The 26,150-nt window shown below is 43.2% G+C and overlaps 1 protein-coding gene across 6 annotated transcripts in view; it reads right to left on the reverse strand.

The window, feature by feature from the left end:
• Positions 1 to 9,560, reverse strand: part of ARHGAP21 (Rho GTPase activating protein 21) — a 131,030-nt gene extending 121,470 nt beyond the window's left edge. For 2 of the 6 annotated variants that reach the window (XM_055543829.1, XM_055543824.1), the window contains exons 1-2: positions 9,424 to 9,560; positions 7,616 to 8,052 (exon numbers count right to left, since the gene is read on the reverse strand). In XM_055543829.1, the coding sequence (XP_055399804.1) occupies positions 7,616 to 7,696 (81 nt within the window). In that variant the 5' untranslated portion in view covers positions 7,697 to 8,052; positions 9,424 to 9,560. Of the gene's footprint in view, positions 1 to 362; positions 481 to 7,615; positions 8,053 to 8,278; positions 8,798 to 8,884; positions 8,992 to 9,012; positions 9,366 to 9,423 lie in introns of those variants that run through there. The other 4 variants (XM_055543828.1, XM_055543826.1, XM_055543827.1 and 1 more) reach the window with 4 other exon arrangements.
• Between the last annotated feature and the right edge of the window lie 16,590 nt (positions 9,561 to 26,150).

The following is a 26,150-nucleotide window of genomic DNA, read 5'->3' on the forward strand; positions in this document are numbered from 1 at the left end:
CACTAAACTTCTTAAACCTATAGTACAGAAATCAACTCACCTTCAGATTATCTTAGAGGTACAAAAGGCTATCTTCAAGATTTTTTTGTGAAATTAATTATCTGCATAACTCAATTTTTTTTAAGAATATGACAACTTAAAGTAAAAAAATATTTTGGTGGAAGCAATCCAAAACTGAGCTTTTGAGTGAAGACGTCTTCCTGCTTCAAACCAACAGAATATATAGGTGGCTCATAATATTTTTAAGGCATTTAATGCCTTATGATCAATTAAAATTAAATAAATACTAGGACAATCTAAGTCCAATATCCTTTCATTTACTAATGTAATCACATCAACCAGAGAGAAAAACAAGTGCCTACCATATGGTCTTTCTGTAACAGAAAATAGCTGCATTTGATAACAGCATCTGTGCATCTCCATTCAGCACGGCCCATACTTAAATCAGCATGTTGTTAAATATAATAAGATGATGGGTCCCTTCACAAAGGAAAGAACAAAAGAAATTCAGTATCACGCTTGTATCAGATTCTGTGACCTAAAGAAATGAGGAAAGGGTTAGAGATTCTGTAAGCAAGGCACAAGGTCTTCATAAAATGTTTCCTTTGAAAGGATTGAATGCTACAAAACACCAACAATGTGTAGAGAGATCTTCTTAGACCTGGGCACCCAGCTCGGAGCTAGACATGACAGCTAGAGAGGGGTCCCACTCTATACCTCCAATTCTAGCCTTCTGTTGCTCCCACACTTCTTAATTCCGACAGGCTATACTTTTCACCCTAACCTGCAGTGTAAAGCTTCTGCTATACAATGGTGTTCCGTCATTTAGATTCAGGTATATGAAGGAGCACACATTTCAAGTTAAATAACAGTGTTATGTTATATTGTACTATCAGTAGCCTACAATGAATCTAGCTGACATTAAAGAAGACATATGTTTTCTTAAAAAATGTCTAAGTATTGTTTTGTGTAATGTGTATCCTTTTCAAAAAATGTCTAAGTATTACTTTAAGCAATGTAGCTTTGCTAGAAACCAGATTTTGACAAGACTGATAATATATTACCTATTTAAATCTGTAAATGCTATCTTTTTCATTGCAACTTTGCAATTAAAACGAAAAAGAGAAATTCCATAAATAATACTATTCCAGGATACTCCCCACCCAGAATGAACAACTGTTAACATTTTGCCATCGTCAAAGTTGTGATCATTTTTAAAGTTGCAATGAAATGTTTATGACATCAAAAATATGAAAAGCATAGGAGCATTCCTATACTGGCCAATTGTTTTAAAAAAGAAAACCTCAGACATACAGTTGGCCCATTGTATCTGAAGGTATTGCATCTGTGGATTCAATCAATGAACAAAGATATTCAGAAAAAAATTTTCCAGAAGGTTCTAAAAAGAAAACCTGAATGCGCTGCACACTGGCCACTATTTACATACCACTTACATTGTATGAGGTGCTAGAAGTAATTGAGAGAGGATTTAAAGTATAAAGGAGGATGTTAAGGGCATATGCAAATACCACCCCCGTTTTATATAAGGAACCTGAGCATCCGAGGATTCTGGGGTCCACAGGGTAGGGGGTCCTGGAACCAATGCCCTGTGGATACAGAGGGATGACCATATTTCCTTTTTATAGTTTTGCCACCCATCTGATTCCCCACCCATTAGTCTGTTAATTACCAGTATCTTACCTTGGCACAAAGTACTTCATACATTTATACTACACACTGCCTTGGTTACTGTTACTTGGTTACCAGCTTCCCAAAGGTAAGAAAGACGTGAGCAGCCACCCTAAGGGAAAGGGAGGTCTGAGGAAGACCCTACATCTCACACTACACCTTGTTGTATAATCTAAATTAAGAATTCACATACTGCACACCTACATGTAAACTCAAGAACATTTTGGAAATTTTCCTTAAGTCTTCATTCATTCATTTGAAAAAATATTTGAGGCCTACAATGTGCTAGATTCCTTTCCAGGCACAAGAAAATACCAAGTGAACCAAACGAACTGTACTCTTAACACTTACATACATCATCTGTCCAGACCCATAAGCAAAATCAGAGGGACAAGCAGGTCAGATGGAGAGTAAGTGACAGGGAGGAAAAGTGAAGTGAGGAAGGAGGCAGGTGGTATCATGGGGAGCAGGGAGGGGAGATTCTCCCTGAAGGTGACTTCTGAGCAAATCTAGAGGAGACAAGGAAGCAGGCCCTGCAGACACCAGGGGACAATATTCCAAGGAGGCAGCACCCAGTGGGAAGGCTCTGGGGCACACCAAGATGGCAAGGGTGGGGTGAAGTGGGGAGCATTCAGGAGGCGAGCTCAGGGAGGGCAGGGCAGGGTAGTCTGTCCAGGGCTCTCCAGGTGCTCTGAGAACCTTGCCTTTTCATCCTGAGAGCGATGAGAAGCCACTAGAAGAACCAGAACAAATGAGTGCCAGGACCTGACTTCTGAAAGGTCCATCAGATGACTGTGGGGACAGTCCGCAGGCAGGCAAGGTGGGCTAGGCTGAGGGGCCGGCGGCGGTCAGATCTGCATGAAAGGCATCAAAGAGAAAAAGAGGGAGCAAAGATTGCTCTGGAGCCACTGGGCTGGGAGGGCGGGGCTGCTATTGCTTAAGATGAGGAAGACTGTGGACGGAGTCAAAGAGCAGAGGGGGAAGCTGGGCACGGGGAGGGGCTAGAGAGGAGCAGGAATTTGGTTTGGGATGTGGCTTCTTAGCATGCGAGTGCGCAGGTCAGTTGGATGGGGGAACACAAATTCAAGGGCAAAGTCAAGGGCAAAGTCGGGGTGAACGCACACACACACAAATACCTGTATATATGTATGTATATGAATGACCAGCTTATACTTGATATTTAAAACTGTGAAACAGTCTGGAGAGAAGAGAGGGTCAAATTGAGCCTTAAGGTATATGAAGACTTGACAGGTCAAGAGGCCAAGGAAACTTCCAGGACTGAGAAGGCAGGAACAGAGAGGCAGGAGGACCGTCAAGACAGTACAGTGTGCTGGGGTCTAAGATAACTGTTAATAAAAACTAAAGCCCTTTCCGCACATTCATTCATTATTTTGACACATTTACTGTGCACCTACTATGCACCACACACTAGAAACAAACATGGTCCCAGTTTTCATGGGACTTGCAATCCAGGGGAATATATATGAATAAACTAGTAAGTGATCTTCCTGATAAAGCTCAGGGTGTTGAAGGATAAGGCACTGGGGCCAACTAACCCGGTTTTGGAAGGTCAGGGAGGGCTTTCCTGAGGAAGTGATGTTGAAGAAAAGACCAGAATGAGAGTAAAACTCAGCCAGGGAAGGGTGGCAATGGAGGAGGGGAGAATGGAAGGAAACCTGGGAAAAAAACAGGATTTATAAGGACCTAAAAGGAAGAGAGAGAGATTGTCATGCCCTGGTTGTTGTATAGTCACTCAGTCATGTCCAACTCTTTGTGACCCTATGGACTGTAGCCCTCCAGATTCCTCTGTCCATGGGATTTCCCAAGCAAGAATACTGGAGTAGGCTGCCATTTCCCCCTCCAGGGGATTTTCTCAACCCAGGGATCAAACTCACATCTCCTGCACTGGCAGGCAGGTTCTTTACCACTGAACCACCAGCCTTGGAGGGAACTGGAAATCATTCAGCACAGGAAGCACAGAGAGGTCACAGATGAGTAGAAGAAGGCAGGCCAGAAGTCCTTTAAGAGTGTTCTCAGGAGTCTGAGCCTTCTTCCAAAGGCAGTGGGAAGCCAGAAAACTGTTTTAGGTCAGGGAATGCAATGATCCGCTTTCTATTTCAGGAGGAGTCCTCTGGCTACAGAGGCAGGTCAGAGCTGGAAGGGAGCAAGGCAGAGAGCCTGGGCCACTTGCTAGGAAGCCGGGTCGGTGATTCATCACCATCACCGAGATGCCGCTGACCTGAGCTCAGGGAGTGGCAGCAGGACCTGGAATGTAGACTCAACAAGACTTTGACAGGAGAGAGGAGGAGAGAGAGGGGTCAGAATTGGTAGGCTGGGTTTTGGGTTGGATAGATAACCAGCAGGGCTAGTCCTTGAAAGAAGGAAGTCAGGGAGAGGGCAGGATATTGGTTAGAGTAGAATCTGTTGAATTTCAAAAGCATGCAGTCTATCTCCCAAAAAAGCTTTTGGGTAAATAGGCAATTGGCTATCTAGGTCTAGAGAGTAGCCATATAATCTGAGATAGAGTTGTAAACTAGGAATCACAGGCATGTAGATTAATGCCCTAGAAGAGTGTAAAATGAAACCCAGGGAGACAGAAAAGAGGAGTGGAAAGGCCGGGCTCCAGTAAAAACCAACAGGCAAGAGGCAGCAGAGGAAGAAGCAGCTTAAAGAGAGAGAGAAAGAGAGATGGACAGAGGGAGAGCCTGAGAAGGAACGGGGAAGCCTGGGATAAAAGTAAATTGTACAGTGTTTCAGAAAGAAGAGCAAAAGTGCAAATTTTTACATGAATGAATTCCTGCCAAGAAAATGCCTTATTTTATTATTTAAACACTGTTCCAAAACCAACTAACAAACAGTTTTCATCAGCTTACAGTACCTTTTAGTCACAGAATCCTCTTAGTCTAGATGAAGAAGCAAGACATAAAATGAACTAAGTTAATTTGCATAAGTAAATAAGATTGTTCTAATAATGGACAGTGAAAGTGCTACACACTTGGACAACCCCGCAGACTAGAGATTAAAAATGAAGTAACTGTTAGAAATGGGGAAACCAATATGACCTAGAGAGCTTTGCCTATAAGGAAAAGAAAGAGAAAAAAAAGTAAGTTGAGCCATAAAGAAGAAACGCTATGTGATATTTAAAAAAAAAAAAAGGTAATACCACAGAGGATTCAGGAGTCTATACAAAGTGATTTTGTGAGTAAAGTTATTCAAGGCTAGGTATCACAGAACAGCCTACACACATGTCTGCACAACACACACACCCCCCCCCCCAAAGAAACCCTTATCTGGCTTAGAGTGAATGAATTTTGAAATATAGATCTTCAGATGTTCAAATACATCTCTCTTGACATCTATGCTATCCTTATTGCATTGGATGTTGGATATATTTTATTAAAGTGTCACAATTCTTTATTGGAAAAGGATTGTTTGTTATTTGTTCTTTACCTTTTCAATATACCCTTGGGGACAGGGGGTGATGCCTACACTTATCCACATAGCAACACAATTAAATTCTAAACATTTAAGATAAACAAGAAACTTCTGTTTTTCAACAAAGCAACAGACCTTACTCATAGCAGGTAGAGTTAGTCAATTAGATAAGGCATAAGACAGGGACTCCTTTAATTCCCTACATTGATTTCTCCTGTGCTGGAAAGTTAATTTTTGGCTAATACCATTAATATTAAGATATATACTCTCATTTCTTGGGGTTAAGTAAAAACACACACAAATTTATTATTCAAATATACGTTTTAGGAGTGTGCCTATATTGTTTTTTTCTTTGTTAGTTTTTTAGCTAGTGATTTTTAAAATTTTAAAAAGAATAGCAGTACTACTCCAGAATGTAATTCTTCTAACAAAATTAAGCACAAAAATTAAGTGTGGTATTCGAAAACCTAAATATCTATCAGCCCAAAGTTGATACCCAAAGTATTTCAATGGCAACTCTCTTTTTATCAAATATTCACAAAATTTAATATGCACGGAGTATAAGAGACCACTAAACAGACAATAATTATACAACTTCCCCCCGTCCTGAGATTTTAAAATGTTTTCTGACAACACAGAGCCCCTTTATATCTGCTGCCATATAGAATCTAAACAAACTATCTGCCTATTGTTTAAAAAGCCAAACAACACCTGAGTGTCATATCAAACTACTGTATACAGTCTCTAAATGAGCAAAATACAGACAATACAGTATTTCCTTGGCTCTCAAACTAGAAATACTATGGTTACATCAGCAGTAAGATCTAAATGAAAACAAATTTCACCACCCTTAAAAGATATATAACTGTCATTGTTAATAAAACCCAAGTTTGCAACTGGAAACTGCCTTCTGGCCAAAGACAAGATGTGTCTATTACAAATTCTTGGTTTCTGGGACATCCTCTAAATGACAAAAAAAAAATCAAATAACATTAGTTCTTGCAAATATAATGCAAAATAGCATGCTAATTAAAGTCTTCAGGAGTCAATGACAAATAAGGCTTCAGGACCACAGTACCTATCATTATGGAGCAACAATACACATTAAGCAATCACTAGGCCTTCCAAAAGGCGTTATTATGGTTCACCATGATCAGAGGATTGTGGTGTTATACTTAATCACATTTTTACCTGGAAGCAGGTGTTTGCAGGTGTCGAAAAGTAAAACACTGTTTCTAAGTGTAAACCTTACTGCAGTCCTAATCAGCTGTACAGTGACGGCGCACTAATCTAGCTCACCGTGATTTCTGTATAAACTTTCTAATCCAGTGTGAGGTCAGCTGCATGAAGCACGCTCCTCTGCTGCTTTACCAACAAAAACGTAACTTGAGTCATTTGGCATATCAAAATGCCAAAACTCACACACTTAGAACTAGACCCAGTTTCAATGACCAGGAAGTTAAAATGTAACACAAGGCACAAAATAAACCATGAGAGTGATGTCTCACTGGGAGATGTTATTATTATCTAAATTGTCAACCTTTCCATAAAAACATAGGCATCTCAAAAGCAAAGCCTAAAGGAACCTAATTACAGAAACCATCAATAACAAAGTAAACACAAAGAAGCCATTATAGAAAAAAACACCAAAAATAAGGAGGAAAAAAGACAAGAGAGGCAAGAGAGCATAGGGGTGCCATCAATACACGGCTTTTCTATTTCTGTCCTGCCTGCTCAAAAAATTTCAGGAAGCCTGGTGTAAAATCTTCTGGGCCCTTCGGAAGATGCTGGTATGAAGGCAGTACGAGCCACCTGACGGCTCAGGCTGACACTCACAGGACTTCTAAGCAGTGAAAGGAAGGGCATAAACAGAACAGGGAAGGCAGGAGATTTTTAAGGCAGTTGGAATGACAGTTCCATTAAGCCGTTTTCCTAAGCTGTGCCTAAACCGTCCAAGGGAAAAGACTGTTTTTCTACCCAAAGCAGAGATTCACAGCAACAGCAAGCAGGCAGGACCCGCATCAGTGTCAGAGAGAGAAAGTGGTCCAGGAGCAACAAGGATTCCAGCTGCCCTCTTTCAATCTCCAGAGGGAACCCTGGATACAGACATGAAATAAACGAAGCCAACCCCTGTCCAGCCCTACATCAAAACTACCAGAGGGTGGGGAGTGAAGGAAAACAAGCTGGTGGTATTCCTAGTTACCTAAAAATGGAGAATTCTGTGGTCTGAGATGATCAAGATAGGGTCACTTCAAAGTAAGGAAAATGCCCTTAGCAAAAGAATCACTAAAGTGTCTAGAAACAAAACCGGGCAAGGTTTCACCTCCCTACCGGTCAGGCTGGGACGCTCCCACCATTCAGCCCAAAGCCCCAAAAGCCGATCAATCTTCTTAGACCCCCAAGGCAGTTGACCCCTGCCCCCCACTGGCAGGACAGACACCTCAAAGACACAAGCCACACAGCTGGGCAGGGATGTCAGCTCTGCGCTTACCTCACAGGTGGGGGACCCGCAGGCCTTGAGCTTGGTGTCACCATCTCCCTCAGGCAGACCAGTCCGACGTGTGGCCATCATTTCATTTCAAATTACAAAGAAGGGACCAACCCTTGGGAGTCCACATTGGGAGAGAAATGCCACCATGCACCAAGAAGGTAAGAATTCCACGTCAGGTTCCGAGAGGGTGCAGGGTTGCTGAGACAAATGAAGGTTTCAATGAAGCGCCGCCTTTCAAATGCCCTGATGATGATTTCTTCCGACTTCAACGGCCTTCACCGTCTTCGTCCATTTCTCCAGACGTAAAAAACAAAGACCAGTCTCCTGGGCAGCTAGTGAGGCCAACTGCAGAAAGCGGTCCCCTTCGTTCCTAGCGCTCCTCCCAAGCCCGAGAGCAATGCTAGCGCGTCGTGAAGGCTCTCCCAAAGAGATCTTTCCTAAAGAGGGAAAAGTTAAAGGACATGAACTTTCTCCAGACGCTGACCTTGGCCTTGCCCACGCGTCTACTCCAAGCTCGCCCTTCCAACACTTGGAAAGATAATTCGGTCCATGCTGATGAATCAAAAGATCAAATAATCTTCCCATACAAAATAAGAAAGAAAGGGAGGGGAAATCTTTAAATCAAGGGGGAAATGAGAAACATCAGAACGGCACGATGGTTACCTCAAACACGCTCGGACTTTGTGCAGCCGTCAAGAAAAAAAACATTCCCCTTTCAAGTGCATTTAAATTCATGTATTTTCTGGGCAAATGAGAGGGAGCTTATGTTCTTCTGCAACACCCGGATAAGAAGACTTTACAGAAGTTTTGTCCCCACGAGGCTAAAATGGGAGAATACTTTTTCAAAAACACGCCTTGCTCCCCGCCACCTCCCCAGCTCCCTAAAATAAAAACAAAAAGTCAGGCTCGGATGCGGCCAGCGGCTCTGCCGGCGTTTCCAGGCGGCCTGGAGGACTTGGGGCGCCCGCCCTCCGCCCTCCGCCCCGACCGGCCGGTGTCCCCGAGGAGGCGGCTGTTTTCCTTGGCCCGCGGCGGGGCTGGGCGGGGACGGCGCGGGGCCGGGCGGGGAGGTGTGCGCAGCGGCGGGAGGGAGTCCCTCTCCGGGGCATTATTCCGGAGCCACAGAAATGAAGCCGCAGCCCCAGCAACTTTTATTTAGTTGCCGCGCCCCAAACTACGCCTCGACACGATCATCCCGTTTCCCGGGGCAGCCTAGGGGAAAAAAAAAAATTTTTTTTTTTTGGAAAAAGAAAACCACCACCCACCTACCACTATTTCCTCCGCCCCTTCCAGAGGCGGATCGGGGAGCGCGATCTCCCGGGAAGGGGGGCCCAAATATGCACTTTCAAAAACGAGTGGGGAGACCCGAGGGAAAAGCCAAAAACGAGGGAGCTCACCCTCCGCGCCCCGCCTGGCCCGGCTTCCAAGGGGCGGCGGCGAGCGGCGGGGACGCGGGCCGGGCGCCGGGCCCAGCCGGGGCGCGCTAGGCCGCAGGCTCGGTTAATATTCATGAGCGCACGGGAGGCGCCCCTCCTCCACGGCCGGCCGGCGGGACCCCGGCGCCCGCCGCCGGCCTTTGTGCCCTTCCCTCCTCCCGCCGGCCCTCCCTCGCTCCGCACACGCGGGCGCGGCCCCTCCGCCCCAGCCGGGCTCCCGCCACCACTCTCTCCGGCCCCGCGCCAGCGCCGGGTGGGGTGGCCCGGGGTGGCGGGAAGGGAGGGAGCCCGCGGCGAGCCAGCTCTCCTTCTCCACCCGCCTGCCGGCGCTGCGCCCTGTCCGCCGAGGCGGAAAGTCAAGCAGACACGCACCGGAGCAAGCGCGCCGAGTAGATCCGCACCGGGCCCGGCTGGTCCCCTGGACGGCGCGCCCAGTACGCCTGGCGCACAGCGGACCGAGCGGGAGGACTAGCCGGCGCTACCAGCCGCCGCCGCGCTCCGAGGCCGCCGCCCCCGGCCGACCGCTCCCAGACACCGCCGCGACCTGCCCCGGCCGGCCCCGGGCTCTCGGCCGCCGCGGGAGGGCGTGGGGCGGGGCGGCGGCCGCCGGACTCTCCCCTCGCCTCGCCGGGCCGGGCCGGGGCCGCGCTCGGGCGCCCGCGATCGCCTAGTGACAGAACTGCTCCGCTCCGCAGCCGCGCCGAGCTGTTTCCCGGGGGCGGATTTCTCGCTTCTTCCTCCCTGGATCCACCTCCTCCCACTCCACCTCCTTCCCCTCCCCTCCCCAGGGGAGGCTCTGGGGCTGAATATTTTCTGTCTTGAATAATATGGTCCCGGGAACAGACGCTGAAGCAGGGGGATTAGCCTGGGGCGGGGGTCGGTGGGGGTGCTCGCCAACCCCCTCCCAATGTACGTCGGGACCTACAAGCCCTCACCCGCCCCCAACACCTCCCCAAAAACCAAACACAGAAAACCCTCCCCGCCTTCTCCAATCTCCCTAGCGCTGAGCGGGAGCGGCCAGGAACCTGGGCTTCCACTGGAAAGGGACCCTGTACTCGGCGTCAGAGCCGGGGAGGGGGGGAGGATTCTACGGCTACTCAGAATTGGGGGGGGGGGGGGTCAGGGATCACGGATCCCAGACTGCGGGGTACGCGTCCGGGTGAGTTTTTGCCCGTCTGCAGCGGGAGGGGTGCGATATGGGACTTCAAGATAAGGGAGTGTCCTTTCAACGCCCGACTGCAAAAGAGCTTCTCTTTAAGGAGGCTGGGGGCTCGCAGCGAAGCGTTATTCATTCAATCCTTTGCCCTTTTTATATCTTCAGGGCAGATGAACAATTCGGCGCGGCTAGCGGAACTGGGAGGGAAGGTGGCGGCGCTTCTCCTCCCCGCAGGTCACAGCGGCGCGGGGCCGGGAACCCTACAGCTGCCCCTCCCCGCCAGATCCCGGGGCTTAGCCCCAGACCCCTGGCGGCTCGCTCCGCCCCGCCGCGCTTCACAACATCTCCCGCTGCAAATGGCCCAATCGGAGGACGCGATGATAGAACACCAGCCAATCAGGGGCTGCTGACTCAGGCTTCCCTCCACCCTTTGCCCCGCCCCCGCTAGGAAAGCCACTGCCCCTCGGTCTCCCCTTCCCACCCCGCCCCGCTCCGGGGTGGTGGCTCGCAGCTCCAGTCCTCGCCCGGCTGCAGTGGAGGAGCGGGCCGCGGCGGCGGGGTTTGTCACCTTGTCGCCCTCATCTTCGCCTCCTCCCAGACACGCCTCTCCTCCCTTTCCCAGTCCTCCTGCTGATGCTGTTGAGGGGCATTTTATCTTCACGCGGGCGGGGAACTACCAGCTTTTGTGTCTGATCAGCCGCCACCACCCTCCTGAGGGAGGAAAAAAAAGAAAACCAAGAAGCTTTGGGGTCTGCGTACCTTTTCCTTTTTTTTTTTTTTAACCACAGTCTCCCCATAAGATTTAGAGACAGTTCCCCGCTCCACCCACCCCGGCGTCCACACCCAGCTCGCAGTCCCGAGCCTCCGGTCCTGTTTTTTATGTTGAGAAAAAAATCCAAAACCACTCTCAGGAGCCTGAAAACCTGTGCTGTAGTTTTTTAGACCTTCCTAAGACTGGAAGGTGCCAAACATTAGAATATACAGCTAAGTCCTTCGCCTTAATTAGAGGAAGGATTCATTTTTATATGGCCATGAAATTTGCATGGTCTGGACAGCCCCTGACAAAACTAGTCAGCTAATAACAAAGGAAAAAAAGAAAAAGAATAAAACAGAAGGAATGCCTGCCAGTCAGTGAGTAATTTACTGAACAGCCCACTGGGCTATAGCAGTATCCAGTTCTGGATACTGTAGAGTAAATGAACTAGAAGTAACTAGAAAGACAGGGTTCAAGTAGTGTACCTCTAGTGGGCTTAGAGAATATGTCCAGAAAGAAAAAAACAATTTTAAGCACAAAACAGCTTCTTTACAAATGCAAATAGGCATGCATGGCATAACCTGAGTCTCTAACAGCTGAGGACATCTAGGGTTAAGGTTTTTGTCATGGAAATTTTTATAAACGTTGATTTTGGAAATAAAGGCTTTCAGTTTGCTAAAGGAGACTAAATGTTGGCCATGCAAGGAGATGTGAAAAGAACGTAAAACACATTTTTGGGGATTGAGGGAAAATACATAATCTAGGGGCTTTCCTAGGTGGCTGAGTGGTAAAGAATCCTCCTGCCAATTCAGGAGACGCAGGTTCAATCCCCAGGTTTAGAAGACCCCCTGGAGGAGGTAATGGCAACCCACCCCAGTATTCTTGCGTGGAAAATTCCATGGACAGAGAATCCAGGTGGGCTACAGTACATGGGTGGCAAAGAGCTGGACATGACTGAGCATGCATGCCCACAATGTAATCTAGAAAGCCATTTCTATAGGAGATAAGTGGAAGGATGGGGATTACAGTCTAGCTTCATCATTTACCATGTGACCTAGGGCACAGTTTTACTTCTGTAAAGTACTAGAGCTAACAAGTAACAGTGACTACTGTCTATGTAGCACTGCCAGCTGAGTATTCCTCCCAGAGCTTTCAGTTCAGTTCAGTCGCTCAGTTGTGTCCTCCCAGAGCTTTACACAAAACTTAACGAGACAGGTACACTGCGGAGCAAGAATTCAAGCCCAGGACATAGGGTCCAGAGTCCATGTTTTCCTCTACAACACTATCCTTACTTCTAACACAAGTTTTATTAATAACAACAACAGTAGCCAGCATTTACTTAGCTTATCCTGTACTGATCATTGTGTTTTGTGCATAACTGACTTAACCCTATATCTAGAATCAGTAGGATTCTGTGTTCTTGCTACCATATGTATCTTTTTTTAATTAATTCATTTATTTCGCTGCACTAGGTCTTGGTTGTGGCATGCAAGGTCTTCCATCTTTGTTGCAGCATATGGAATCCAGTTCCCTGAAAAGGGATTGAACCCAGACCCCGTGCATTGGGAGCTCGAAGTTCTAACCACTGGACCACTGGGGAAGTCCCTACCATATGTATCTTATGTGCATTAGGCTATCTGGATGCAAAAGAAAAAAAGCCCAGAGCTAAGATTTGGGAAACCTGAGTCCTAGTCCTCTCCTGGGATCTCCAGTATGACAGGACCTTCCCACTCTGGTTGGGCTGTTGAGAGCATCAAATGAGACAATAGACATAAAGGAGTTTTTAAAAGGTAAAAACATTATTCCAATTAAAATATTACTATTTTATTACTATTATAGTAATAAATATTACTATATTACTCTAATAAATACATATAAATATGTATTTATATTACATAGTAATATAAAATATTACTATCAAGGAGGGGTTTGTCCTGTTTTCCCAATAGGAACTCTGTACTTTTATTTCATTGGCATTTATTAGGAACATATTAAGCCAGCTTAAAAAATTAGGTCTATTCCTTTCTAAGGCATGAACAGTAACAATACTTTAATTACTGCTTGAGCTCTCATTTAGATGCATTCTGAGTAGACCTTGTGGATGCCCTCTAGGCATTTGGGAAGCAGCAGCCTTCTCCTTTCCAAAGGCTGACAGTATAATTGGTGGAGGATGCAAAAAAGGCTTGGCGTCGTTTTCAGCTGCCCATCCTGGGTGTTTCACTCATTAACACCTCCACCAGAGGGAGGGCAGGAGAAAGGAAAACCAGCCAAACCTAAATCCTGTGGCTACTTGTTAACTGTTCCAGTGAGAGATTTGGTGAAACAATAGGTTTGGGGATCTTTGGAACTGAGGAGACTTGGAATTAACCGTGGGTTTCGCACTTGGTACCTTGGTATTCTTTATCCCAAATATCATGGCTAAGCAAGAACTCACAGTAATTCTAGCTTTGTGTACTTTGAAAGACTGATATTTTCTTCTTTCAAGCATAACTAATAAATGTGTAAATTTCCTAGAATCTAACTTCTGAGAGTCTCCCTTGAAACAGTCCCAGAAATTCCTCACCCCTGCCCCTGCCCCTCTCATGTTCAACTCTTTGCGACCCCATGGAGCCCTGCCAGGCTCCTCTGTCCATGGAATTTTCTAGGGAAGAATGCTGGAGTGGGTTGCCATTTCCTACTCCAGGGGATCTTCCCAACCCAGGGATCGAACCCGTGTCTATTCTGTCTGTATTGGGCAGATGGATTTTTTCTTTTCTTTTCTTTCTTTTCTTTTTTTTTTTACCACTGGTGCCACCTAGTTATATTAATAGCAACTCTAAGACAACCTTGTACACTGTAATTCTTGCAACGTAGGCAAGACATTCTTAAAGATGGGAACTATAACCTCAAAATGTTCAGCTTTGAATTTGTTAATGACACAATAATATTGTTTTGGTAAATCATTATCTGTCAAAGCCAAAAACAGAACTATTAATAAATTGTCCTAGCCCCTGATCTAATGTCATTCGGTGATAATCTATGGATTATTTCTACTCTCAATATGGAAGTTGGCAATTCTAAGAAGCACAAGTGTTTGCCAGCAAATTCCACAGATGAAATGTGTAATTGGGATGAAGCATTTGCAGAACTATGTGTCTGAGGCAGTTAAGACCAATGGCCCCCAGAGGATTAAGCCTTTTTTTGGTTTTAGGACTATACTGTATATATATTTATTACTCATACAATAGAAAAAGACACATTATCTACTAATATTTCTTTGAAAAAAGACTTTCTTGTTGAATTGAATAACTACAGAAAACTCACCTTTCTGGCAAGGCATTTAACTATTGTAATCAAGGAGAGGCAGTGATTTTCCACAATAAGTAATTTCTAGGGAATTCCCTGGTGGTCCAGTGTATAGGAATCAATACTTCCACTGCCAGGGGCCCAGGTTCAATCCCTGGTTGGGGGAACTAAGATCTCAAAAGCCATGCCACAGTCAATAATAAAATAGAAATAATAAATAATAATAAAATAAAATAGTGAAATAGATCACCAATCCAGGTTTGATGAATAAGACAGGGTGCTCAGGGCTGGTGCACTGGGATGACCCTGAGGGATGGGATGGGGAGGGAGGTGGGAGTGAGGGTCAGGATGGGGAACACATGTACACCCATGGCTGATTCATGTGAATGTATGGCAAAGACCACCACAATATTGTAAAGTAATTAGCCTCCAATTAAAATTTTAAAAAATGAAAAATAATAATCATTTCTAAGACTCTCCTTCCTTCATCACCTCTTTTAAATAGCATAAATATTTACTAATTTAATGCTCTGCATCTGCTAAATATGTGATTTATTATTTCTGTCTGCAAGATCACTATCTATCTTCAATTATTAATTTCTAATCTATAAGGCGGAGAAGGCAATGGCACCCCACTCCAGTACTCTTGCCTGGAAAATCCATGAATGGAGGAGCCTGGTAGGCTGCAGTCCATGGGGTCGCTAAGAGTCGGACACTACTGAGTGACTTCACTTTCACTTTTCACTTCATGCATTGGAGAAGGAAATGGCAACCGACTCCAGTGTTCTTGCCTGGAGAATCCCAGGGATGGCGGAGCCTGGTGGGCTGCCGTCTATGGGGTCGCACAGAGTCGGACACGACTGAAGCGACTTAGCAGCAGCAATCTATAAGGTATTGATGCTGTTTTATTCAAAGTATATAGTGTGTAGCAAGTGCCACACACAATAGACACACTTGAATAATTTCTCTGCCTTCAACTTAACCTGATCGTTCCTTTCTTTGGACCAGTACTCTGCCTGAATGTTTCTTTGTGGTTTATATGTTTATTTGTTGCTATTAATAAGTTACTTGATCATAAACAATCTTATATTATTATTTGGTGGTGGTTTGGTCAATAAGTCATATCCGAGTCTTTGCAACCCCATGGACTATAGCTGGCGACGCTTCTCTGTCCATGGGATTTTCCAGGCAAGAATACTGATCTGGGTTGCCATTTCCTTCTCCAAGGAACCTGATTATTATCTCCTTTTCTACCTAGACTATAAACTTCTCTAGGGCCAATTCCTAGGGCATTTGGTTTCTTCAGACCTCCATAATACCTACCACAGCTTTTGCACATTTCACTACAAAATTATTCAAGAAAGGAATGATGATTGTGTGACTATTATTGATAAATATTTATACCTCAAGAAATTCCTGGCCATCCAACAATGCTCTGGGTTGCTGGAAGATATATATATGTGTGTCTGTGTGCACGTGCCTAAAAGGGAAAGTATAAATTATGAGAGGTGCCCACAAGAGGAACACTTGAGGTGGGCCTCGATTTCCAGAAGTACCACATTTTATCTCTTTACCTGACTCCACCTCTGGTGACCGAACTGATTTTTGACCACATTACCATGCCAAGAACTCACAAGGACTTGCACTTGGGCACTAATTATAAAGCCCATAGTTTAACTGTAATCATGTAGCAGACATTCTCTTCTGAATTCAAATATTTATTTCAGTACCTCCATAATTATAATTGAGTGGTATGGTATTTATATTCATCAGCATTATGAAGAGTTTATGTCTATATTTTGAGGAAAAAAGAATTAAAATGTCTACGTTTTTCTTTTACCCTGAGAATCGTGACTTCCATTTATAAGCATTCCAGTTTTCCTTAAAAATATGAGACCAGTTTTTTAAAGGTTTCCACCCACCCAACTAAATATGAGCTGGAACATCCTGTGAAAATACTGTGCAATCTGGGTAGCAATCCAGAGTCAAACTGGAGAACTGAAATATGTCTTCATCATCTTGGGGAAAAAAAACTAAATACCAACCATTCCAACTAAGAAACTGTGTTAGCAATTGATTTTGATATTGTAGGCCTGATCCAGAGCAATCACATCTTTTTCTTCAGAATGAAAACAATATCCTAGCCTTCCCGTTCAACTTCTCAGGGCAGAAGGAGGAGAGACATCTAAAGACCCCACCAATCCTTGACTCAGTGAAACTCACTATCTTTCAAAACTCCCTTGCACTGTAGATCCCACTCCTCTATTCCTATCACTGCCTGCATTCTCTTCTAATCCCAAGGTCAATTAACCAAGGATTCTACTTTCAGATAGGAAAGGTTTGCACGATGAGATAGGGCAATTCACATTTGGGCTTCAGTAGCGTAGCTGCATGCTTGCATCACTTGTCTCCCCAAGGATTTTTCAATTATATTTTCATTTTCTAAAATTGCAACACAGAAAGAAAAAAAATAGATATTGCAACTAAGAGAGAGCCCAGTCTTGTGCCACTTTCTATGAACCGACTCTCTTGCCTTCTTCTAACCTCCTACTGTGGCTCTTTATTGGCTGAATCCATTCAAAAATAATTCAGCCACTGTCTCTCTCTTTTTCTCTCTCTCTCTCTATGTGTGTGTATAATAACTGAATTATAAGGAATAAGAAGAAACATTTGGGGAATTCCCTGATGTTCTAGTGGTTAGGACTCCATACTTCAGGGGAAGCAGGGGGCATAGGTTGAATCCCTGGTTGGGAGAACTAAGATCTCACATGGGTACAGCAGGGACAAAAAAAGAGAAGAAACATCTGGCGGAAAATAACGGGAAGGATGACAGGCTTTTAAAAAACACTTTAAATATATAAGAAAAAAACAAAAAGGTAAAAATGATTAGATAGGAGATGAAAAATAAGGAGGACAAGTAACCAAAATCCAATTTGGAGAAACCAGTGCATCTAACAAAGAGTTTAAAAGTAATGGAACTAAGAAAATTATTAAAAGATGTAATATACCCTCCTGTATCTGTTCTCTCCTTTCATAAAAATAGCATTGTGGCTGGCCACATGGTCAGTAAGCTAGACCTGGCTTCTCAACCTTCCTTCTAACTAGGTGTGGCCCTAAGACTAAATTCAAGCCAATGAATGGTGGGCAGGAATGAGGGTCTGCCACTCTCAAGGTTTCCCTTAAAAGACTGAACCTGTGCCTTTCTATCCCCTTGTCCTCTTCATGATGGCAGAAAAAAAGGGATTCCCAGATTTATCAAATAAAGATAAAGAATGCCCAGTTCAATTTGAATTTCAGGTAAAGGAACACATTTTCAGTATATCTCAATTACTGCATGAGACATACTTGTACTAAAGAATTATTTGTTGTTTATCTACAATTCAAAGTAAACAGGGTGACCTATGTTTTATCTGGGAATCTTACAGTAGGTACTGAGAATGTCAGCATCTCCTTTGACCCACAAATGGAAGTCACCTGTGGAAGATGCCAGAGACATGGCAGGCCTGAAGTGACTACTTCGGGATTGCTATTAATACCAGAAACAGACACAGCCTTCCATCTCGCCACTTCTATATATAAGGACCATTGTATTTCTAAGATCTTTTTGGTATAGGAGCTTAGCTTTTGTCTAAACTATATGCGAACTTTTTTTGTAATGCCAAAGATTAGAAGGACTCACCATGTTTCAGGAATTATTAAAAGAGAATATCTACTTGTGGGGAGGGGGAAGTTGTTAAACTTAGATTACTTTAAAAAATAAAAGAATCTTAAAAGTGAATTGGCTAAAGCAGGGGGTGATAAATTATAGCCCACAGATTTAATCCAGTCTGCTGCCTGTTTTGGGGGGAAAACAAAGAAAGAAAATAAAGCTTTATGGGAATACAACCGTGGTTATTTGTTTACTTGTCTGTGGCTGCTTCAGAACTTTAATTGCAAGAGACCATATTGCCTGCAAAGCCTAAAATATTTTCTATCTGGGTCTTTCCAGAAAAAGTTTGCTGACCTCTGATCCAAAGGAAAAACATTACTGACTGCAGAACTTTTCTCAGTATAAATTGATAGAAACAGAGTTTTGAAGAAAAAAAGAATGTGACAAAGATGACAATCATGTAGCCATCCACATTTAAAAGAAGCAGATGACTTCCCTGGTGGTCCAGTGAAGTGGACCCACTCCACTGAAAACTCCCCATTCCCAAGGCAGGGGGAATGGGTTTGATCCGAAATATCCCACATGCCACGTGGCTAGCACCACAGCCAAAAAAAAAAAAAGCTGCAGAAAGACACTCTCAACTATATAAAGATTTGGGAAATACATCACCTTTCCTCAAAACAATTCTCTGATATGATCGTGTCATTCACTAAGAGAGGACTTGGAGAAAATATAAAAGGAATGAAACAACTGATTATTCTCGTGATTATATAGCAGGTACACATTGTAAATCTTGAAAGAAAAGTACTAAAACGAAAAGTAACAATGCTGTCAGTATAATATACTAGAATAAAAATGAGGGTACAAAAAATTGAGAGGTGAAAGGACAAAGAAAGGTGAAAAAAGTGTTAATGGTAGTAATTTCCTCAATGGTTATAGGGAGTTATGGATAGTATTCTTACGGTATTTAATGTAGAAGTGTTGAGTGACTCAATAACATAAATAATGTGAAAAGACAAGCCATGAACTAGCAGACGATGTATGTTGCTGATATATAACTCACCAAGGATTTATATCGACAGTTTATAAAGAGCCCCTATAAACCAATAAATAAAATACAAAGAGATAAATAGGCAGTTCACAAAAGAGGAAACACATGTGGGCACTAACCATAAAAGATGCTCAGTATCACTGGAATCAGGATAATGCAAATTAAAATGATAATGAGACCATTTCAAATCCATCAGACTGGCAAAAATAAGTCTGATAACATCCAGTGTTGAAGTGTTGATGAAAACAGAAGCTCTTACACACTGCAGGTGGGAGACATAAATTCATCAAACCAGCAAGTAGCAACTCTGGTTGCTCAGGCCCTGCCCCCTGGATGGTCTGCAAAAGTTGTCATGACTGTTATCTCCACCTTGAGATTCAAAAGAGGTCTCAAGTGTAAGGTGCCTTCATCTCTTTTTCCCGTATTAACATCATCCTGTTGCTTGAGACCAAAAGCTTTGAGGCAGCCTTGATTGACTTTCTCTCACACCCCACATCTGACCATCAGTAAACTCTCAGCTCTAACGTCAAATCGTATCCAGCTTCTACTCACCTCCATAGTTCTTACTCAAATCCAAGCCAATCATCTGTCACCTGAATGAAGATGACAGTTTTACAGTGTTGGAGCTTCTGCCCACAACTTAGGTCTGCTCTCAACATGGGAGCCAGGGTCATCCCTTTTAGGACCTAAGTCAGATCACGTCACTTCTTTGCCTAAAACCATCTACTGGCTTCCCATTTCACTTGGAAAAAGAGTCCTAACTTAAAAAAAAAATTATTTTATCTATTTGGCTGTCCTGGATCTTCGCTGTGGAAAGTGAGATCTAGTTCCCTGACCAGGGATAGAACCCAGGCCCTCTGCATTGAGAGCACAGGGTCTTAGCCACTGGACCACCAGGGAAGTCCTCCAAATTCTTACAATGGTTTACCTTGGTTCTGTTTGATCCACCTCCTGGCTACCGGTTCTAGTGCAGCCACACCCATACCCTTGCTGTTCATCACACACACACACACACACACACACACACACACACACACACACGCACATGCTCCTGCAGCTCACCTACTGTTCCCACTTTACTAGACAGGTCTTCCCTGATCCCCTGCCCCCACTTAAAATAGTATAGTATCCACCCACCCTACCCCAAGCCAACTGCTTTCTCACCACCCTTTAGACTTTAATTTTTCAAAGCACTAATTGCCACCTGGTGTTTTATATTTTTATTTATTGCCTCTCTTCCCAGCTTCGAATGTAAACCTCAGAAGAACGGGAAATGTGTCTCTTGTTTATGGCTAAATCCTTGTGCCTTGAACAGACCTGGCTTATACTAGACACCCAATAAAATATGTGTTGAGTAAATGAAAACTATTTTGCCAAGCACATTTAAAAATATAATAGCTAGGAAAATTGAATAGCTACATATTCTATTCTAGAAAAAAATTTACTTCTATATGTCTCCCCCAGAGAAACTGCCCCTTTTGTATCCAAGTAGAAAGTATAAAGTACTCCTTTCTAAAAAATCAGATATAATATGTTCTTCAGTAGGTGAAAGATAAAATCAGTTTTATGTAAGCAACACAAGTCTATTTAGCGTGTAAAATGAATATATCAACAAATATCAATTTATATCAAGAGAATTATGTTGAGTGAAGAGGTAAGTTGTGAAGAGATGAGCAGTTTGAATAAATATTATATACCTATGTATCCATATTGGAGAAGGCAATGGCAACCCACTCCAGCACTGTTGCCTGGAAAATCCCATGGACAGAGGAGCCTGGTAGACTGCAGTCCATGGGGTCTCGAAGAGTCGGACATGACAGAGCGACTTCACTTTCATTTTTCACTTTCATGCATTGGAGAAGGAAATGGCAACCCACTCCAGTGTTCTTGCCTGAAGAACCCCAGGGACGGGGGAGCCTGGTGGGCTGCCATCTAAGGGGTCGCACAGAGTCAGACAGGACTGAAGCGATTTAGCAGCAGCAGCAGCAACAGCAGCAGCAGCATGTATCCATATGTGCAACATATATTGTTTATGATAAACACATCTGAATGAAAAGTATAAAAATCATAGAATAATACACATCAACTTCAGAAGGGAAGAAGGAAGGACAGAAAAGAGGGGTGGGGCAAGGGTTTAGCTGCAGTATTTTAGTTCTTTAAAAATAAGCTCTGGGTTTCCCTGTAGCTCAGCTGATAAAGAATCTGCCTGCAATGCAGGAGATTCCGGTTCAATTCCTGGGTCAGGAAGATCTCTTGGAGAAGGGATAGGCGACCCACTCCAGTATCCTTGGGCTTCCCTGGTGCCTCAGTTGGTAAAGAATCTGCCTGCAATGCGGGAGACCTGGGTTCAATCCCTGGGTTGGAAAGATCCCCTGGAAGAGGGCATGGCAACCCACTCTAGTCCTTTCCTGGAGAATCCCCATGGACAGAGAAGCCTAGTGGGCTGTAGTTCACTGGATTGCAAAGAGTCGGACACGATACAACCGAGTGACTAAACACCCAAAATAAGCTCTGAAGACATATCAGAAACAGATTCTATAACATATACAATATATTTAGACATAATATATTATACAATACAACCTATTTGATCTATTTCCACAACACAATGAAAATCAGAAACTCTTAACAGCATTTGTCTTTGAGGTGTGGAATTGAGAATGGGGAATGAGAAGCAGCAGCACCTTGATCACCATTTGATCACCATCTTCCCCTAAAATTATTTATGAGAAAGCATTACTTCCATTTTGTAAATGACAAATTTAACATGCCTTTCTTCAGTCTTTGTCAGGGCAAACTGATAGGTGAATAAAAACACTGAGGACCTGAAAAACATAATTAACAAGCTCAAAATATGTATCTATCAAACTCCTCTGCCATCAGGGCTCCCAGGAAACAGTGATGAGAACTGACCATATACCAAGCCATAAAAAAGGCTTCAGTACATTCACAAGGTACTAACAGAAACAGCATATGATAGTTTTTCTATTTTCAGTTGGGAGGGTGTACACTCTGGGGCAAAGAAAGGATGAGAGTGAAGTCATAGGAAAAACAGAATGGTGATAAGGAGGTAGAGTTGGGAAAGAAGAGATACTTGCTACTTCTTTTGCTAAAATACACTATAGAAATATTAGGGTCTTGAGGGGACTTCCTTGGTAGTTCAGTGGCTAAGACTCTGTGTTCCCAATGCAGGAGGCCCAGGGTTAAACCTCTGATCAGGGAATTAGATCCCATATGCCATTACTAAGACCCAGAGCAGCCAAATAAATAAATAGTGTTCAAAAGTGGCTCTTGAAAATGGTGGAGAATATGATTGCATATGTTGAGGGGGTGGAGCATGGGGGCAGGAAGGTAAATACATGAATTACAGAAACATGGAAATGGTTAACAGTGGAATGTTTTTGATGGATATCTTCACTTCAAAAGTGAACTGATCTTTTCACTTTCACCAACATTTTCTCCAGCCATTTCTAAAGGTGCGCATAAAGATGCCATACAGTGAGCCTAGCCATAACAATAGGAAAATTGCAAAATTGAATGGAAAATACCTGCCCCAGCTCTCCAGCCTGTGAAGCGTCTCATTCAAATTTGTGCTACAGCCAAATTACAACCTGCTACATGTCAGGGACCTCCAGTTTGTTCAAGGACACCCAAACTGCAAAATCTGATTCACTAAAGTTTTTTACTAGTAAAATTTAGGAGCATTTTATTTTACTGAGGAATAATTGATGAATAGAGCTGTATTTAAAGGGTACAACCTGATGATGTTATATACATAGATATAGAATGATTACCAAGATCAAGGTCACTAATTTACTAATTTAATTAATTGTTAAAAATTATTTCTTTTGTTTTTATTTATTTGTTTTTGGCTGCACTGGGTCTTATTGTCAGGCGGGCTTTTCTCCAGTTGCAGAGAGTGGGGGCTACTCTCCAGTTGTCTGCGTGGGCTTCTCACTGTGGCGGCTTCTCTTGCTATAGAACATGGGCTCCAGGGCTCGTGAGCCTCAGCAGTTGAGGCTGAGGGCTCAGTAGTCGCAGCTCCTGGGCTCTAGAGCACAGGCTCAATAGTTGTGGCTCACAGGCTTAGTAGCTTTGCGACATATGGGATCTCCCTGCACCAGGGATTGAACCCATGTTTCCTGCAATGACAGGCAGATTCTTTACGACTGAGCCACCAGGGAAGCCCTAATTTACTAATTTTAAAAATTGAGCTAATTACTGAAGAGGGAACTTAGAACCTTGATGTAAAATCTAATTTAGAATTCCAATTCCAATTTTGAAAATTGCAGCTTCATCAGGCTAGGAACTGAGTTGATAAAAACAGCAAATTAAATAGCACGTGGATTTGATCAAATGCATAAAGATTTGTGCTTCATAATCCAGACTAATTTCCAGGAGCTCTAAAAGACTTCCTGAACCCTCCTACACTGTTGGTGGGAATGTGAATTGGTACAACCACTATGGATAAAGTATGGAGGTTCCTTTAAAAACTAAAAATAGAACTATAATATGATCCAGCAATCCCACTCCTGGGCATATACCCTGAGAAAGTGAAAGTGAAGTGAAGTCGCTCAGTCGTGTCCGACTCTTTGCGACTCCATGGACTGTAGCCTACCAGGCTCCTCTGTCCATGGGATTTTCCAGGCAAGAGTGCTGGAGTGGATTGCCATTGCCTTCTCCAGGGGATCCTCCTGACCCAGGGATCGAACCAGGGTCTCCCGCATTGCAGGCAGACGCTTTACCGTCTGAGCCACCAGGGAAGCCATAATTCAAAAAGATACATGCACCCCTATGTTCATAGCAGCAGTAGTTACAATAGCCAAGGCATGGAAGCAAACTAAATGTCCATCAACAGAGGGATGGATAAAGAAGATGTGGTACATATATACAATGGGATATTACTCCGCCATTAAAAAGAATGAAATAGGGCTATTTGCAGCAAGATGGATGGACTTAGAGATTATCCTACTAAGTAAAGTCAGACAAATATATGATATCACTTATATGTGGAATTGAAAAAGGTGACACAAATGAACTTAATTACAAAATAGAAAGACTCACAGACTTCAAAAACAGACTTCTGGTTATCGAAGGGAAAATGTGGGGGGGGGGGAGGAATAAGTTAGGAGCTTGGTATTAACATATACACACTACTATACGTAAAAGAGATAATCAACAAGGACGTACTGTATAGCATAGGGAATTCTACTCAATATTGTGTGGGAAAAGAATCTGAAAGAGAATGTATATATGTATATGTATAACTGAACCACTTTACTGTACAGCCGAAACTAATATGACATGGAAAATCAACTGTACTCCAATATAAAATAAAAATTAAATTTAAAAAACTCCTGAGACTCAGGTCACAGTGGAAACCTATTAATACAGCCCTCTGGGGATGGGGCACAGGCATCAGTGTTTTTGAAAACTGCTTAGGTGATTGCATCCTACAGCCAAGACTGGTACCCACTGCTCTGGTTGCAAGTAGAAGAAAAGAGAATGGTTACATCACAGAAGTCTGCAGAAGCTTGACTCTTCAAAAAGTGTATAAAGCTTCCCATCTCTGCGCTCTTTTATTCCAGAGCAGAAGGCATTTCAGAAGTTCTGATTTAGCCCAGAAATGTGAGACTTCATGAAAGCACTTGTGGGCGATGTCACCATGAAATCACTGGCCATCTGGCAATGCAACAGAAAGTTATTCTGGTTTCAAATTGAAGTGAAACAAGTAGGGTGAGGCGGCAATTAAAACTTATCAAAATAGCTTTGATTTTCTGAGTGGTATAGAAGAGTATTCATCCCTTCCAAAAGGATTTTTTTCCCTTCTTCCTTATTTCCATAGAAAAGATTTTTTAAGCTAAGATTTGATTCTATGATTTTAAGAAACAAAATAACCCCCAATACTTCAAAGACTTTAATAAAAACATAAAGCTTTACTTCTTAGTCTCCTGGAGAACAGTATATAAATCCAATTAATGGGAATTTGAAGTAAACATTGAAGCTTTAAAACTGAAACCGCTTTAAAATGTATGAAAGACTTGACAGGTACACGATCAAGGTGGGAACAGGAAGCATTAACGTAGGTAGGTGGGTGAGGGGAAAACGGTCTCTATGTTTTTACCATCACTTGGTGAGGAGAAAATGGTCTCCATAATATGTTTTTACCATCACTTAAGGGGATGTGGTGTCTTGAGGTAACCACCGTAACATCATCTGTTCTGCAACCAAGAATTGGCTGTCTTGTTCTGCAATCCACGTATCTCTCCCACTCCACACCTCTTCTTAACTCTCGGCAATTACAGTGTCCTCCATTTCTATAATTTTGTCATCTCAAGAATGTTGTATAAATGGAATCACACAGTCTGTAACCTATTGGGGTCACCTTTTTTCACTCAACATAATTCTCTGGTGATTCATCCATGTTGTCGTGTGTATCAGCAGTTCGTTCCTTGAGATTACTGAGTAGTTCTCCATGATGTGGCCATCTCTCAGTCTGTCTTACTATGCATGTGAGGAAGGACATCTGGGTTCTTTCCAGTTTGGGGCTGTTACACGGATCAAGCAGCAGTAAAAATATTTGTGTACAGGTTTTTGCATGAACGTAAGTTTTCATTTCTCTGGGATAAATACCCATGGGTGCAATTGCTGAGTCAAATGCTAATTACAGGGTTTTGGTTTTTCTTTAAGAAACTGCCAAAGTGTTTTCCAGGGTGACTCTACCACTTGGCATTCCCTCCAGCAATGTGTGAGTGATCAAGTTTCTCCACATCCTTGCCAGCATTTGGTGTTATCATTATTTTTTATTGTAGCCATTCTGATAAGCGTGTAGTAAGAGCTCATTGTGGTTTTAATTTGCATTTCCCTAATGTCTACTGACACAGAATATCTTGTCATGTAGTCTTCTTATGTTTGTTTTCTATATACTGTCCAGGTTTTCAGTTGTATTTAGCAGCAACAAGAAGGAAAGTACTCCATTATCTTTTATGGTGAGTCAAAATAGAACAGCAGTTAAGGCATCAACTTCTGCTCTCACATGGCCAAGGTCCAAATCCTAGCTAAACTGAATCCTGGCTTTGCAAACTTGGTCAACCACTCTTTCCTCAGTTTTCCAATCTGCAAAATGGGAATAACGCTCATCTTATTTTGAGGATTTAATTAAGGCAAAGCACTTCAAGTAATATGGTCAATTATTTCTATTAAA

Source organism: Bubalus kerabau, chromosome 13, assembly GCF_029407905.1.
Source record: "Bubalus kerabau isolate K-KA32 ecotype Philippines breed swamp buffalo chromosome 13, PCC_UOA_SB_1v2, whole genome shotgun sequence".
Classification (NCBI taxonomy): domain Eukaryota; kingdom Metazoa; phylum Chordata; class Mammalia; order Artiodactyla; family Bovidae; genus Bubalus; species Bubalus kerabau.